The 13,136-nt window shown below is 38.2% G+C and overlaps 1 protein-coding gene across 1 annotated transcript in view; it reads right to left on the bottom strand.

Moving 5' to 3' along the window:
- Nucleotides 1-1,142: 1,142 nt before the first annotated feature.
- MAN2B2 (mannosidase alpha class 2B member 2) overlaps nt 1,143-13,136 on the bottom strand; it is a 30,587-nt gene continuing 18,593 nt past the window's right edge. The window contains exons 9-19 of the mRNA XM_051619036.1: nt 12,234-12,420; nt 11,193-11,326; nt 9,036-9,292; nt 6,818-7,009; nt 5,188-5,440; nt 4,972-5,082; nt 4,669-4,861; nt 3,856-4,008; nt 3,358-3,470; nt 2,201-2,318; nt 1,143-1,378 (exon numbers count right to left, since the gene is read on the bottom strand). Coding sequence (XP_051474996.1) covers nt 1,284-1,378; nt 2,201-2,318; nt 3,358-3,470; nt 3,856-4,008; nt 4,669-4,861; nt 4,972-5,082; nt 5,188-5,440; nt 6,818-7,009; nt 9,036-9,292; nt 11,193-11,326; nt 12,234-12,420 — 1,806 coding nt within the window. The 3' untranslated portion in view covers nt 1,143-1,283. The remainder of the gene's footprint in view (nt 1,379-2,200; nt 2,319-3,357; nt 3,471-3,855; nt 4,009-4,668; nt 4,862-4,971; nt 5,083-5,187; nt 5,441-6,817; nt 7,010-9,035; nt 9,293-11,192; nt 11,327-12,233; nt 12,421-13,136) is intronic.

Here is a 13,136-nt window from a genome sequence, read left to right as displayed (position 1 = left end):
TCATTTTACATGATTCTAGATTTGGAATTATTAACTGACTGAAAAGGCACCTATTTTCCTCTTTTAAATCTATACATTACCTCCTTCAGTTTTACATTTCACTAGCCAGAAATACAGTTTTGTAAAGTGTTGCACCAAGCATAATTCTTCATTACCACTGCAGTGAAGTGACTTGATTCTCCTCTCGGCTATGTGCATTTTTATGGTGAGTAACATAGGTAGAGATGCCCAATGGTATATGAAGAGAATCAGATTTTACAGCTCCATATCGAGAGCTAAGAAGAAAAACAAAAAAGCAACTTTTCTTTTGGACATAAATATGTAACAGCTATTAGGAAAACTATCTGCTGTCAAATTTTCTTACTGCTGCTGCTGAATCAGATCTGCTCAGAATTTGCATTTATTGTCAGTTTAACCCTAAACACAGTCTTCCATAGTTAACTTCAACTTGATGCTAATGAATTTCCTGCTACCACTGTGCCTTTGAGCCTAAGAAGCATGTCCTTTGAGCCTAAGAAGCATGAAAGTTCAGTGTCATAAGAATGTTCCTGCTTCAGCTAATGTAATGAGTTAGTTACCAGCCATGTGACAATACACCTTCTGTGTAGCTCCAGTTTACCCAGAACAGGAGACTGAACATCCAGGACTGAGATACTATGAAGCAAAGCCAATCAGATCAGAACCTCATGAGGCACAATTTAAATGAACTCAGTGAAAAGGCATACAAACAGTACATTCCATTTCAGTTCACATTTAAGCAGAAACTTTGCAGTTGTTGCCCAAAAGACAGTAGCTGAAACATGACAGGCATACATACTTACATGCAGAAACATAATATCATTTGGCAAACTACTATTCTGTGATTTGGAAGTCATCTCCTCTAACCCTAAGAAAAGACCCTTGAGATCATCACTAATGAGAAAGGTAAGTCAAGACTGTAGGACTAATATGACTTGGTCAGTCTTCACAGTTAAGTGTCATAGAAGCAATCACTTTAAAACCACCCACAAGCATGAAAATTTTCAATATGCTTGCACTGCAACACCAAGGTCATTTCTGTACTTTTGAATTTAACATGTTTCAGAAAAAAAATGAGTTGTAAATAATTAACAAACAAAAATACCCACAACTCAGGCCAACAGTTCCATTAAATTTAGAGTTTATTCCAAAATTACTATTCCTTTCATTAATAGCAGTAGAACGTTTTTCAAGATCATCACTCGTGTCTTGAAACATAAATTGGAAGCAATTGCATACTCACTCCTGAAATGCAATTTCAATCTTTATTGACCTTGAAAGTATACAAAGAAAGTCCTTATTTCCATTGGGTGAACAGTTACTATATAGTTTTTTGAGGTCTCTGTACTGTTGGAGAATTCTGTAAAACACAAAAATGATGGTAAGTTATTGAAGTTATACTCAAATGTACATATCACTCTATCTGGAGTTTTAACTCCTTGAAAGCTGGTATTTTATAAGATTCTCCTCCTTAAAGCTATAAATAGTATGGAGCCTACGATGCACCCACTCATAATATTAAAATATACAACAATCCAACAATAGTTTTCACACATAGACTCACACAGAAAATGTAAACGACTCCCCACTCATACACCTTTTTTTCATCATAAGTGAACAGCACACAAGTTCCTAGCTGCAGGTCAAGCAGAGCTCTAAGCCCCATGTAGCCCAGCCCAAAACCTCTGCAAGCTTTTTACAATACACATGGATGGAGGTAAGTGACAAAAAGGACAATGTTCAAGCAACTCACTCAAATGAGAAATGAAATGAGGTTACCCACAGCATTTGAACTGAGTGCCAGCCCCAACTTGAATCACAGCCACACAGGCCTTTAAGCTGATTACAGTGGGGGTTTTTCACTGCAGCTGCTTTTCTACAGCACAGGCTTAAGCTTAGCTTAACACTACTCATCAGTATCTACCAAAATGAATCTGTGTCACAAGCATAGACTCATCAAGTAGTAATTTCTACTTGGACAAAGAGAACTCCAGAAAAGATTTCAAGCTGTTTAACACTTCTAAGGCAAAACTGCTTGCAGGCTCTGCTGGACAGTAGGTCTGTCATATAGAAGAATTACACATTTTTAATCTTGCACATATTTTTATATTTTTAATTAGACTGTTCAGCAAGCCTCAACATTCAGCAACAACACAGACAGCAACCACCTTATTCCACTTACCTTTGCTTGGATACTGTGCAGTCTTCCATTTCCACCGGTTCAACGTGTTTACGTCCCAGGTGCCTGTGAGGGATCGTTCTTCTACCAGCATCAGTGATCCTAATCCCCTTAGCAAAGACTGTGATCAAAGAAAACACAAGGAATCAAACCACAGTTTATTGAAAATAGCATCATACTCACTGATCTAGCACACAGTTAGACCAAAGTAGAACTTTCATATTGATCTTTTAAGCAAAGCAATAGACTAAAAGTCTGCTAGGTCTTGCAACATAAGGGCAAATACAGATTCAACAGGCTTCAAACTAAGATGGTGCTGAGAGTGTCCTCTCTGTTCTAGCAAAGCTCAGAGCCTACTACTCTTTCCATTCAAGTGCCGAAATTCACACTGCACTTTTAAAAACAAAACAGAGACCTCCACACCTTGTTCCCTGTGTTTCTGTAATCACAATCAAAATTTCAACTTAAAAAACATAAATTACTGCCTTGTATTATAAAATAATATACTTTATATGAAAGAGCAAATAAACAAGAAAATGAAAATGCACAGTACAGGATGGAAGTGACCAAAGTTTCAAGAATTTAGACATTAGGAAGAAATTTCAGACATTAGCAAGAAATTCTTCACAGTGAGGGTGGTGAGACACTGGCACAGGTTGAGCAGGTAAGCTGTGGATGCCCCTTTAATGTGTTAAAGGCCAGGTTGGATGGGGCTTGGATCAACTGGTCTAATGGGAGGTTGCAACTAGATGATCTTCCAAACCAAACCGTTCTGTGATTCTATAACTTGCAGAAATAACTCATAGAGGGAAAAAAAAAAATGTTTCTTTTAATCCTGTCCATTTCCTTAACTATAGATACAACCTGCAATAACTAAAGAAACAGCAAAACTGACTCCCACTCTCTGCACTGGTTAAGGTACTGCAGGAAGTGTTACACAACCAAGAGCTCAACAGAACCAGTCCTACAGATATTTATGCAGGTCTTCATGATGTGCCTGTGCCTACTTCATCTGAAGTAATGGCTTATCTGTTGCAAAGACCAGTAAAAATAAGACCAGCTTCCCTCTGACATAAAGTTATACCAGAATTTTTGTATTCACCTCTTGTGAAGTCTCTAGCACACAGGATATTTCATTCCAGAACCAGAATTAAATTTACCTTCAGATTTACCATCACAGGTTGAGACAACACAGGATCCTCTCCAACTTCATACAAGTGCCTAATTCTCAACAGGACACGACTGAAGTCTGCATCACCTTGCTTCTGTTTACCTTTAAGAGAAAACAAAGTGCAAACATTTTCTTACTTTAAAAATGAAACACATTTTTCAAATTTGGTTTTTGTTTTTGTGTTTGTTTTGGTTTTGTTTTGGTTTTTTTTAGCTTTACACTCTCATAATTTTTAAATGTAGTTAAGAGTAACAGCAAGAAATACCCAGCTCCCACTGTTGACAGGAATGACGCCAACAGGCAAGACAAACTCATGCAGGAGAAATATTTCACTATTTGAATAGAGCAATCATACAGCACAATTAACTTTCCTGATAGAGGAATTTATCACTTTGAATAAATAAAAGTAGTAGCCATAGAAGACAGAAAGAAAAGAAAGCCAGCTTCTCTAAGTGTGACATCCAGCCACCCTTTTGAAAGCACCTACCCATACGGACATTGTTGATCTGCTCTGTATGATTAGAGCTGTATCTCCACCCTGGAATGCTCAGAGTCTGAAGATGAAGATTAGGTGGGACAGTTACAGGTGAATCGTGGACTGAATTCTGCTGAAGTTGTCTCCGTAGCTTTGGTTTATATCCTCCATGCAAAGTGAAACAAAGCAACCATCAAACATCCATCACACACAGAAGCTTGGCAAGGGTATTATTGAAAGGAAAAGAGATATTTCCTTTTTATGCCAAGGCAGATGCAAAGCAGAGACTACGCTTTCTTCTCCAAGGCCTTCTGAGATGCAAAGCAGAAAGCAGCATGATTTTAACTGTTGGAGAAGTATATTAGAGCTTTCCATAAAGCAAATTTCACTGCAGCTTGAATTTGCAATTCCACTACCAGGCTTCAGTTTCAGTTAGTAAGTCAAACAAATATTTTTAAAAGAATTACTATAAAACAGTCATTATGGACTCAGCATCCAGGAAGTTGATATATGGTGTGCCAGCTACTTTGCAACAATTCCCTGTGTGGACTTTTCGTCCTCATTAGATGCTTTAAAACTTATTCTCCTCTGAAAGTAGCAATAATTACATAACAAGAGAAACATTTCATACACTTGGACAACTTCCATGTTTGAAATTAATGCAAAGTCATTAGCATACTCTAAATCTGCCTCCTAACTCATTGAATACTAACTTTGCCACACAGGAGGCTTGAAGTCTGCATTTACAAACTTAACAGCATAAATCAGAGCAAAATAAATAAGCCATTGAGATGTTAAGATAGCACAGGAGATGGAAGGAGTTACCTGATAATGCTCCAAACATTACTACTGGCCTGTGTTCTAATGCCATTCCACTTGTCCTATACAAATTATTGGTGACAGCCTTGGTTCCCAAAATAAGCCAAATCACAGGGTGAACCACTGAGGAGTCATTCAAAGTGAGATTGTAATTCACGTCCCACTGAAGGTTGTTCCATAGTCTCCTGTGAAGCATCACCTTTATTGGGGAGGTAAATGTCACAACAGTAATCAGCCATCATGCTTTACTTGTATTATCAGCAGCCATGAAATTATGCTCTCTTAGAAAAAAAATAATGTATACATTACCTCCACTTGTCCATTGCCTTGACTTGAGACACCATGAGCTCTTTCTGCAAGCAGCATCAGCCTTGTGGTATCATCTTCAATGTAGGCAGTCTGGACCATGGGATAATAGTTCTGAAAACACACAGTAAATCATGCAGTGAGAATATTAACTTAAGAAACAGTAATGGTGAATGAAGATAAGGCACAGCTGACTTTGGATTACACCTCTGTGCCTACCCGAGCCACTGTGTTATTCACATATGCCCTGAATGGTCTTTTCTGAATCTGATATCCATTGTTGTCAGTGTAGAGCAGCTGTCTGGTGTTCAAATTTGTGCTTGTTCTCAAAATTGCTTCATGATTCAATTCCAAAGGCCCAACTCTGTATTCTTGCTCTATCCTGTGGCAAAGCAGCTTTCCATCATAGCCTTCGGGTACTGCAAACACCCTCGTATATACTGCATGTGTGTATTCCTGTGCACTAACATTGCTGTAAAAATGAGAGGAAAGATACACAGAGTTTATAAAGTCAAGCACTTGATCAGTTATGTCAACACTTGTAAATCATACAGGATGTCATCCTACACACAGACAAATTTCTTGCTTGTTTTCTAAATATTCCATGCACATGTACAATTATTTTTAATTTCAGTTGAATTTTCAAATGTACAGATATTCAGCTGGAGTAAATTATATCTTACAATTTTCTTTAGTACTGCAAGTATAAAAAGGACTCTTCATTTGATTAGAAAGGATTTGTTTTTCTTAAAATTAGCAAAAAAAATTAAAACAATTACTACTCCCTAAGCAACACATTTACATTCTACAGAATACATGTATTTTTTCAGTCTGGGTGACATTAATTATGATGGAAGAATTCCACTGTTTTCCAAAGGTCCTTCTCAATTACAATCCTGTACAATGCCATGTAAAGAAAAAGGTACCAAAAAAACCCCAGATTTAAAATAGGGTGCATTGTAGACTCGTATTTTTTTTTTAAACAGAAAAGTACCTAGTTCGTCAGGGGGCAGTGTCCTTGTGTAGGATTAATTTCTCCTTTCTATAGTTTGCTTATAATGAAGATCACAGAATCATAGAATGGTTTGGATTGGAAGGGACCTTAAAGATCATTTAGCTTCAACCCCCTTGCATAGGTGGGGACACCTCCCACTAGACCAGATTGCTCAGGGCCTCATCCAGCCTGGCCCTGAACACTTCCAGGGATGGGGAATCCACAACTTCCCTGGGCAACCTGTTCGAGTGTCTCACCTCACAGTGAAGAATTTAGTCCTACTGTCTAGCCTAAATCTACCCACTGGCAATTACCCCTTGTAAACAGTCCCTCCCTAACTTTCCTGTAGCCCCATCAGGTACTGGAAGGCTGCCATGAGGTCTCCTCAGAGCCTTCTCTTCTCCAGGCTGAGAACTCGCTCAGTCTGTCTCCACAGGAGAGGTGCTCCAGCCCTCATCATCTTCATGGCCCTGCTCTGGACTCGCTCCATGTCTTTGCTGTGCTGGGGCTCCAGGACTGGACACAGTACTCCAGGTGTGCTCTCACGAGAGTGGAGTTAACAGTTTTAAAAATGAACCATTATATCCAAAGTCCACCCATGAAAGATGCTAGCTGCAATTTTCATTTAATTCTATGGAACCAGGATCCCAACAGAAGCTGCACCATAAAGCACATCACAGAAGAGAACTCTGAAAAATTTTCACCTCCCTCTCTGCAGCAATATGTCTATCTAAAGGAGGTGTTTCCTCAGCACTACATGTATTGATGGATGCTAGTTCTTTTGTCTAAACCCTAAACAGTACACAGAGCTCACTGTTCCAAATTAACTAGACAGAATTAGTAAAGGTGTTGTACCTGTAGAAATACTGACGTATCTCGGTCATCAAATATCCAAAAACCACTTCCAATCCCACTGCTTTTGATACTGGTACAGCTGAAGAATTTGGAGCAAATAAGTAGTTATCTGAAATGGGTCCTTTCTTCACATCTCCATTCACATGGTACTCCAGGAACTCCTGGGTCATCTGCACAGTCTGGTTAGTCTCCCTGTGAAACCACAGAAGAGGAAAAAAGTGTATTACTTTCAAACACATTTTGTTCAGAACAGATGCAAAGCTGAACTGCAACAGAAATGAAGCCACGAATGTAAGAAAAAAAAAAAATCAATAAGTCTGTTACTTTCAAGTGAATAACTGATTTTATAAGATTTAGGAAATGAAGACAGCAGAGAATTAAAGTGCCTCCTGTCAAGACATCTGTCAGTGTGTACATAAATGGAGTTTCTATGTCATTTTACACTTTTGCAAAATAGAAACATTGTAAGACAGAAACAACGCTCCCATTAGCTCATTGTTTTGATGTGAGAGCTGCTACAGGATCAAAAGCTACCCACTGCACAAAAATGAGGTACATAGTACCATATAAATGAATAATCAGATTAATTTAACTGACTTTGTAGCTAGGTAAACCACCATGATGCAAATTTTTATATTTAATACTGGCAACGAACATAATAGCAACAGGACAGCAAAATATACCTACTTGTCTGTTCCTTTCTCCCCTGGAGCTTCCAGTTTAGCTATTCACAACCCTGTATCACAGTCTTTGGAAAGTCACATGAAGGTAATGTAAGATGCTATTGCCCTTAGCTAACTGTTCTGCTCCTCTTTTGGAACCTTGCTGGCAAAACAGGAAAAGCCACTTAGTCTGCCATTTAAACTGCCAACCCTTTTAGCTAGTGTTATTGCAGTGACCTACAAACTGTAATGACGGAGGAGCAAAAAATATCTAAGTCTTATCTATTGCTTCTCTTTTAGGATATTTCCAGTGCAGGGACAGAATCCAGAAGTTCTAACTGTTGCAGCTAAACTAAACAAGGTTTCATAGTTGAAGATCCCCGTTGTTTTCACCCTTCCTCTCATTCTGATCTGACACCCTGCTCTTTCCCATTACCCCACAGCAAACTTCCTGATACTCAAAAATTCTGGCCTTTACTGAAGGCTTGTGAACAAAGTGAATATCCCATTTCTCCTATATGCTGAATTCCAGTTCTTTCTGCCTGCAAGAACAGCATGGAGAAAAACTGGATTTGAATTCAGATTTTTGTTCTTCCTCATCTTGTTATATTCCTCACGGAAGCCGGGAACTGTTAGGATCTGGAAACACTTAGAGAAAGTACTTCAGGGCTCTTAATTAAAGAGCATCTCTACTTTTAAAGCCGATTTTAACTACAGTGGACAACAGGATCTTGCTCTAGGAGGCAGAATTATGAACAAAAACAACAAAGGTGAAGAGGTCTAGTAGTCACTAAGCCAGTGCCAAAGGGTTCAAATCTTTCATCAGCACATAGCTGAGAATTTGAATCCTGAGCAGGCAAAAAGCAGTACAGCTCCACTGAAGCTGAGGAATTTGGCCAATTCACATCAGCTGAGAAAGACAATCTGCAAACTCCAACTCTCACCTGGATTGAGATTGTTCTTCCATTTTATTTGTCTGATTAAATAGAATTTCCTTAGTTAAATGTTTCCTTTTAAAAAGTTTTGTAAATTCCTACCATAGAAACAGTGATATAGCACTAGCAAAACACTGCTGATGAGTAAAAGAAAGCTCTTGCTTTATCACTTAAGGCTTATTGTATAAACTAGTGTATGTGCTTACCTATTCAAATACAAACAAACCTTCATCACCCTCCTAGTTTTCTACTGGGGCTTACCGCAGCCTGGTCTAGTTGGAGGTGTTCCTGCCTATCAGCAGGGCTTGGAACTAGATGATCTTTAAGGTCCTTTCCAACCCAAAGCATTCTCCGATTCTGCGAATACTGTGATATGTCATCTGAGACGGATTAAATGGTTAAACAGGGCAACAACATGACAGGAACAGGACAGAATCACACTTAGGCTAATGTTGATGTTTCTTGTAGTAAGAAGAACATGTGAACTGAAGATAAAAAATAAGTGTAAAGGATATTTTGTTAGTTAAGTCTCAGAACTAAGATGCATGATACAGTCCTTGGACTCATTTTTATGAAGGGTTTTACAGAATCTGAAACTATCAAAAAAGCAGGCAATCTCACCTCTCTGTAATGCTGTGCATTAGATTTGTGTTTAGGTCAAACAAGATCTGGTAGCAGTCGTTAACCACAGGAAGAAACTGTGGACTTTGCTGATCTGCACGAGTTACGTCTTTTCGCTTGTACTTGACTGATCTTCCAATAGATGCAGACTTCTTACCAGGCAAGGGTTTAATGTGGTATTTTCTGTAGCTCAGACCACTTATTTCCACTAGAATATAGAGATCATAGGTAGAATGGGACTCCACTGAGCTTTGAACCTGTATGTTAACATACACAACAATGCTTCATTACAGAAAATTAATTACCAAGGCTACTATCTTCATGTGGTGTAAGCCCTAAATTACAAAAATTAACTACTACTTTAAAAATAAGTTTCTAAACGTGCCATTCTTATAATTCTCAATAATAATATAGACCTGTGCTGCCTTTAATTAGGAGTTTGGCAAACATGGATTAAGCTTAGACTTTCTGTGAAGGAAAGAGAGTCACTAATAAAATTACAAAGCTAGATCTTATTTTAATATAAACATGGAATTGTAGATCTTAAATCAAGATATATGAGCAGAGATAGTAATAAATTAAGCTAATTAGTCAAATAACTGAAGACACTGAAACATAAGGCAGGTGACTAGTGCAATTATGAGAAAACTCGGGGCAAGTGGAAGAAGCCCCCGGACATGCCCTCACCTTAAGCAAGACAGAGAGGGAGTTAGAAGCATGTGACATGCTTTGGACATTAAAAAGGACATCAGTGTTACTAAATATCAAAATACCTTAACAGTTTTTATTTACCTTTCAGTTACGTGTATCCTACCCATTGATGTTATATAATATAGTTTGACTTTTGGTTTGGGGGAAGATAACGGGACTACAGGAATCCTATACAGATAACATGACTAACCAGATATTAAAGCAAATTGTCTGTACGTTCACACTGTGGACTGGCATCTGTCCAGTTACTCAGACAGCAGATCTCCCAACCTGAATAGTACCAACAGGGCCTATGCCCCTCTTCTCTCTTCACTGTACATCTCTCACATGTGGTGCAGAAGAAGGCAGAGCCCTTGCCAGACCTCAGCTCCTCCCAGCCACGCATTCACATCAGGGTTCAGAGCTGAAGATTTCTTTCTCTCAAAAGGAAGGACCAACTCAGGAACAGAGAAATTTGTCTTTTTCAAATAAGGAATCAGGACACCCTAAATCCTGAAACAAATGCTTTAAATGCATGTCAGTCCCCCCTTGTATCTCACAAAGCTAAAGTATTTAAGTAATTAAGATGGTGAGATTTCTGGGAGGTAAGTGGCTGGCAGGCAAGCATGACTATATGCTAACCCAAGTGACCGATGACTTCCAGATAAAGGCAGTAGGGTCTTACAACACCATCATGTAAATGCAGATAGCTGTTGTGTATCATTACCTGACTACAATGTGACTTGATACATGGTGATAGTCATAAGTCACAGATAAAAGAAACTCTGTCCAGCTGGCAGAACTTGCTGAGCTATCTGGCATGTCAGGGAAAGAGGGGAGCATCTGGAACTCTCTTAAGTCTCCTCAGACCTTATGTGCAGGAGGCATTCCTGCAGGTTTATCAAGTCATTGATGATGACGCACTCTCTAAAGCAGGAACTTTCACTTCAGGCCACTTTCTTCTCTCCAAGGGAAGAGCTGGCCTTGTCTTGGGGCTTAGCTATGATAAAATGATATGTCATTTGGCAGCTGATTATCCTCAGTTTCTTTTAGGCTTGTAAATAAGACCTACATTTCTTAAATCTCTTCTCCTCCCCAAGGCAATCTGCCAACTGTAGAAACAGGACTGACAATTGTAGGGCAGATCTTCCACCAAAAAGGCTTTGCTGGAAACAGTGCTTTTTATAGAAAGAAAAGCAAGATAAGAAGTGCCAGGTTACACACAGCAGGTGTGCAAAGGACAAACCAAACACACTAGAAGAGCAGGAAGCCCTTTTGAACATTAAGACAAAAAAATTTTAGTTGAGAGATCAGGCAAGTAAAAAACCCAAACAACAACTCAGTTCAAACTAATACTTGTTTTCACTATAATACTATGTTTTTCCATAATTTGACAGGAGGTAGGAACAAGTCAGTGAAAAATGACACATGAAAGAAAAGCAACAGAAAGAAACAAAGTTGAAGTACCTGTGCTGGTACAGAATGTCCCAGTTCATCATATACACTCATTGCCACGTTGCTGACAGAAACTGTGACAAAGGTAGTGAGGTTCCAAGCCAGTGGATTATAGACAACAATACACTGGTCCACGTGGGTATCACCTTTATGTACACAAGCAAAACCATCAGTCCCTAAAAGTATGTATTTTTAAAATGTGATATTAAAAAATATTTGAGAGATGTGCCTAGGAACAACCATCTTATTAAATTTTAACATAAAACCCCACAGTAGAACTTCATTATTGAAAAAAGAAAAATATTTACAGTACTTCATCTTCTCTTCTGCTATATTCTTCCATTTTTTACCCAATAAAAAGAGACTGTGTATTCACAAAATGACAACTGAGTTGAATGTAAATGCATTTAGTGAAAATAAGCACCTTACCACAACGCATTTCCATGCAGTATTAACTTTATAATTGTTATACAGAAGATCAAATGAGAAGCCTAATTTAAAAACAACCCCATAAAAAACCAAATTGGTCTGTTGCACAGCCTACAGCACTACTTATAACTGATAGTTTTAAAAGTTTCCAAAGTAAAGATAAAAACGAATGTAATCTTTAGAACAGACTCCTTAAAAATTCCTTTGTACTTTTTACAGAAGCTGGCAGTGGACTATGGCAAGACCATTCAACTGTGACTGTGCTTCTTACCAGGCAATCTTATTTCGCATAATTAGTTTACTAATTGCCCTGATCAGCACCTCTTCCTCTCCTCCGTTATTTAGTTGAGGTCTGAATCTGGGAGCCAGGACTGATATATACACTGGGGCAGGGCTTGGTCTAACATCAGTTTAAATGTTCTGGTTTCAGATGCTTGAGATCTGAAAGCTCATACATTCATCTGAGTTTGCCTCAGGTCCAGCAGGTCTCATAAGGCAAACAGGATCTTCCAGCTGTGGCTCATAGAACTTACATGCTACATAATATATTGATTGTTTTCAAGGAAAACACAATTGCTTTCAAAAGTTAGCCTGAAAACTAAAAAAGCTGCATTAAAAAAGTACCTGGTATTCCTGAGTCTTCACTGTAAGCAGAAGAATAGACCTCTCCATTCTTCTTCACATTGTTCATGTCAAAGATTATGGAAGCCATGAGCTTCTTTACATTGAACATTCCATAGATCAAGTTATTAATGTACATGTCCTTCACCTTGGGAGACTCTGTGCCTGTTACACCATCGTGGTGCTGGACCTTACATTTAAAAGTAGTTTGAAAGGTCACAATGCAGCAGGATGACAACTTCAGGTTTGCATTTGTATTAACACAGTCCACTAACCTTCAGAAATAGAACTTAAAATAATAAGGCATTACACCTATATTCACAGATTCATGCTTTGCTATTCCAAATTGCTATATATAGAATGAAATGGTCGAAGGCAAGATGCACAGACTTCCTTCCACACATAATTCTCTTTTAATATTTAGAAATTACTAAATTTACATACTTTGAGGAAAAAAAAAAAGTTACCAAAACCCAAGAATGTAACAAAAATCCTGTAACAAGACAGGTTTTGCATTTCCTACTAAGATCTAGTAAGTAACTTAGCTGACAAAATATTTATTATCAGCAATAGGACCGAGGCCTGTAAATAGTTAATGGCATGAGGCTGCTCACTTAGCTGCTGAACTTTGAATAAACACATCTGCCTTTCCTCTTGTAACTTGCAGAGGTTTAGAAGAGATAAGTAGCTTTCAGTTTTTGTTTATTTTTAAAAACGATTTTGGTAATAATAAAATTAACATTAAGAAAAGGAATTTCACATGTAAAGTTTAAAACCACACACCCTTTTACCAGCTGAAGAAAACATTTGCCAGTAGCTGTGTCTTGAATGCATAGCTAAGGGGCTAAGGTCATGTTTCAAGACAGTTTTTTGAAAAATTGCTTTATGTTTACTTATGACTTGCTA

This window comes from Apus apus, chromosome 4, assembly GCF_020740795.1.
Source record: "Apus apus isolate bApuApu2 chromosome 4, bApuApu2.pri.cur, whole genome shotgun sequence".
Classification (NCBI taxonomy): Eukaryota; Metazoa; Chordata; class Aves; order Apodiformes; family Apodidae; genus Apus; species Apus apus.
The sequence above is the reverse complement of the archived record's forward strand: the minus strand, read 5'-3'. Positions and strand labels throughout refer to the sequence as shown.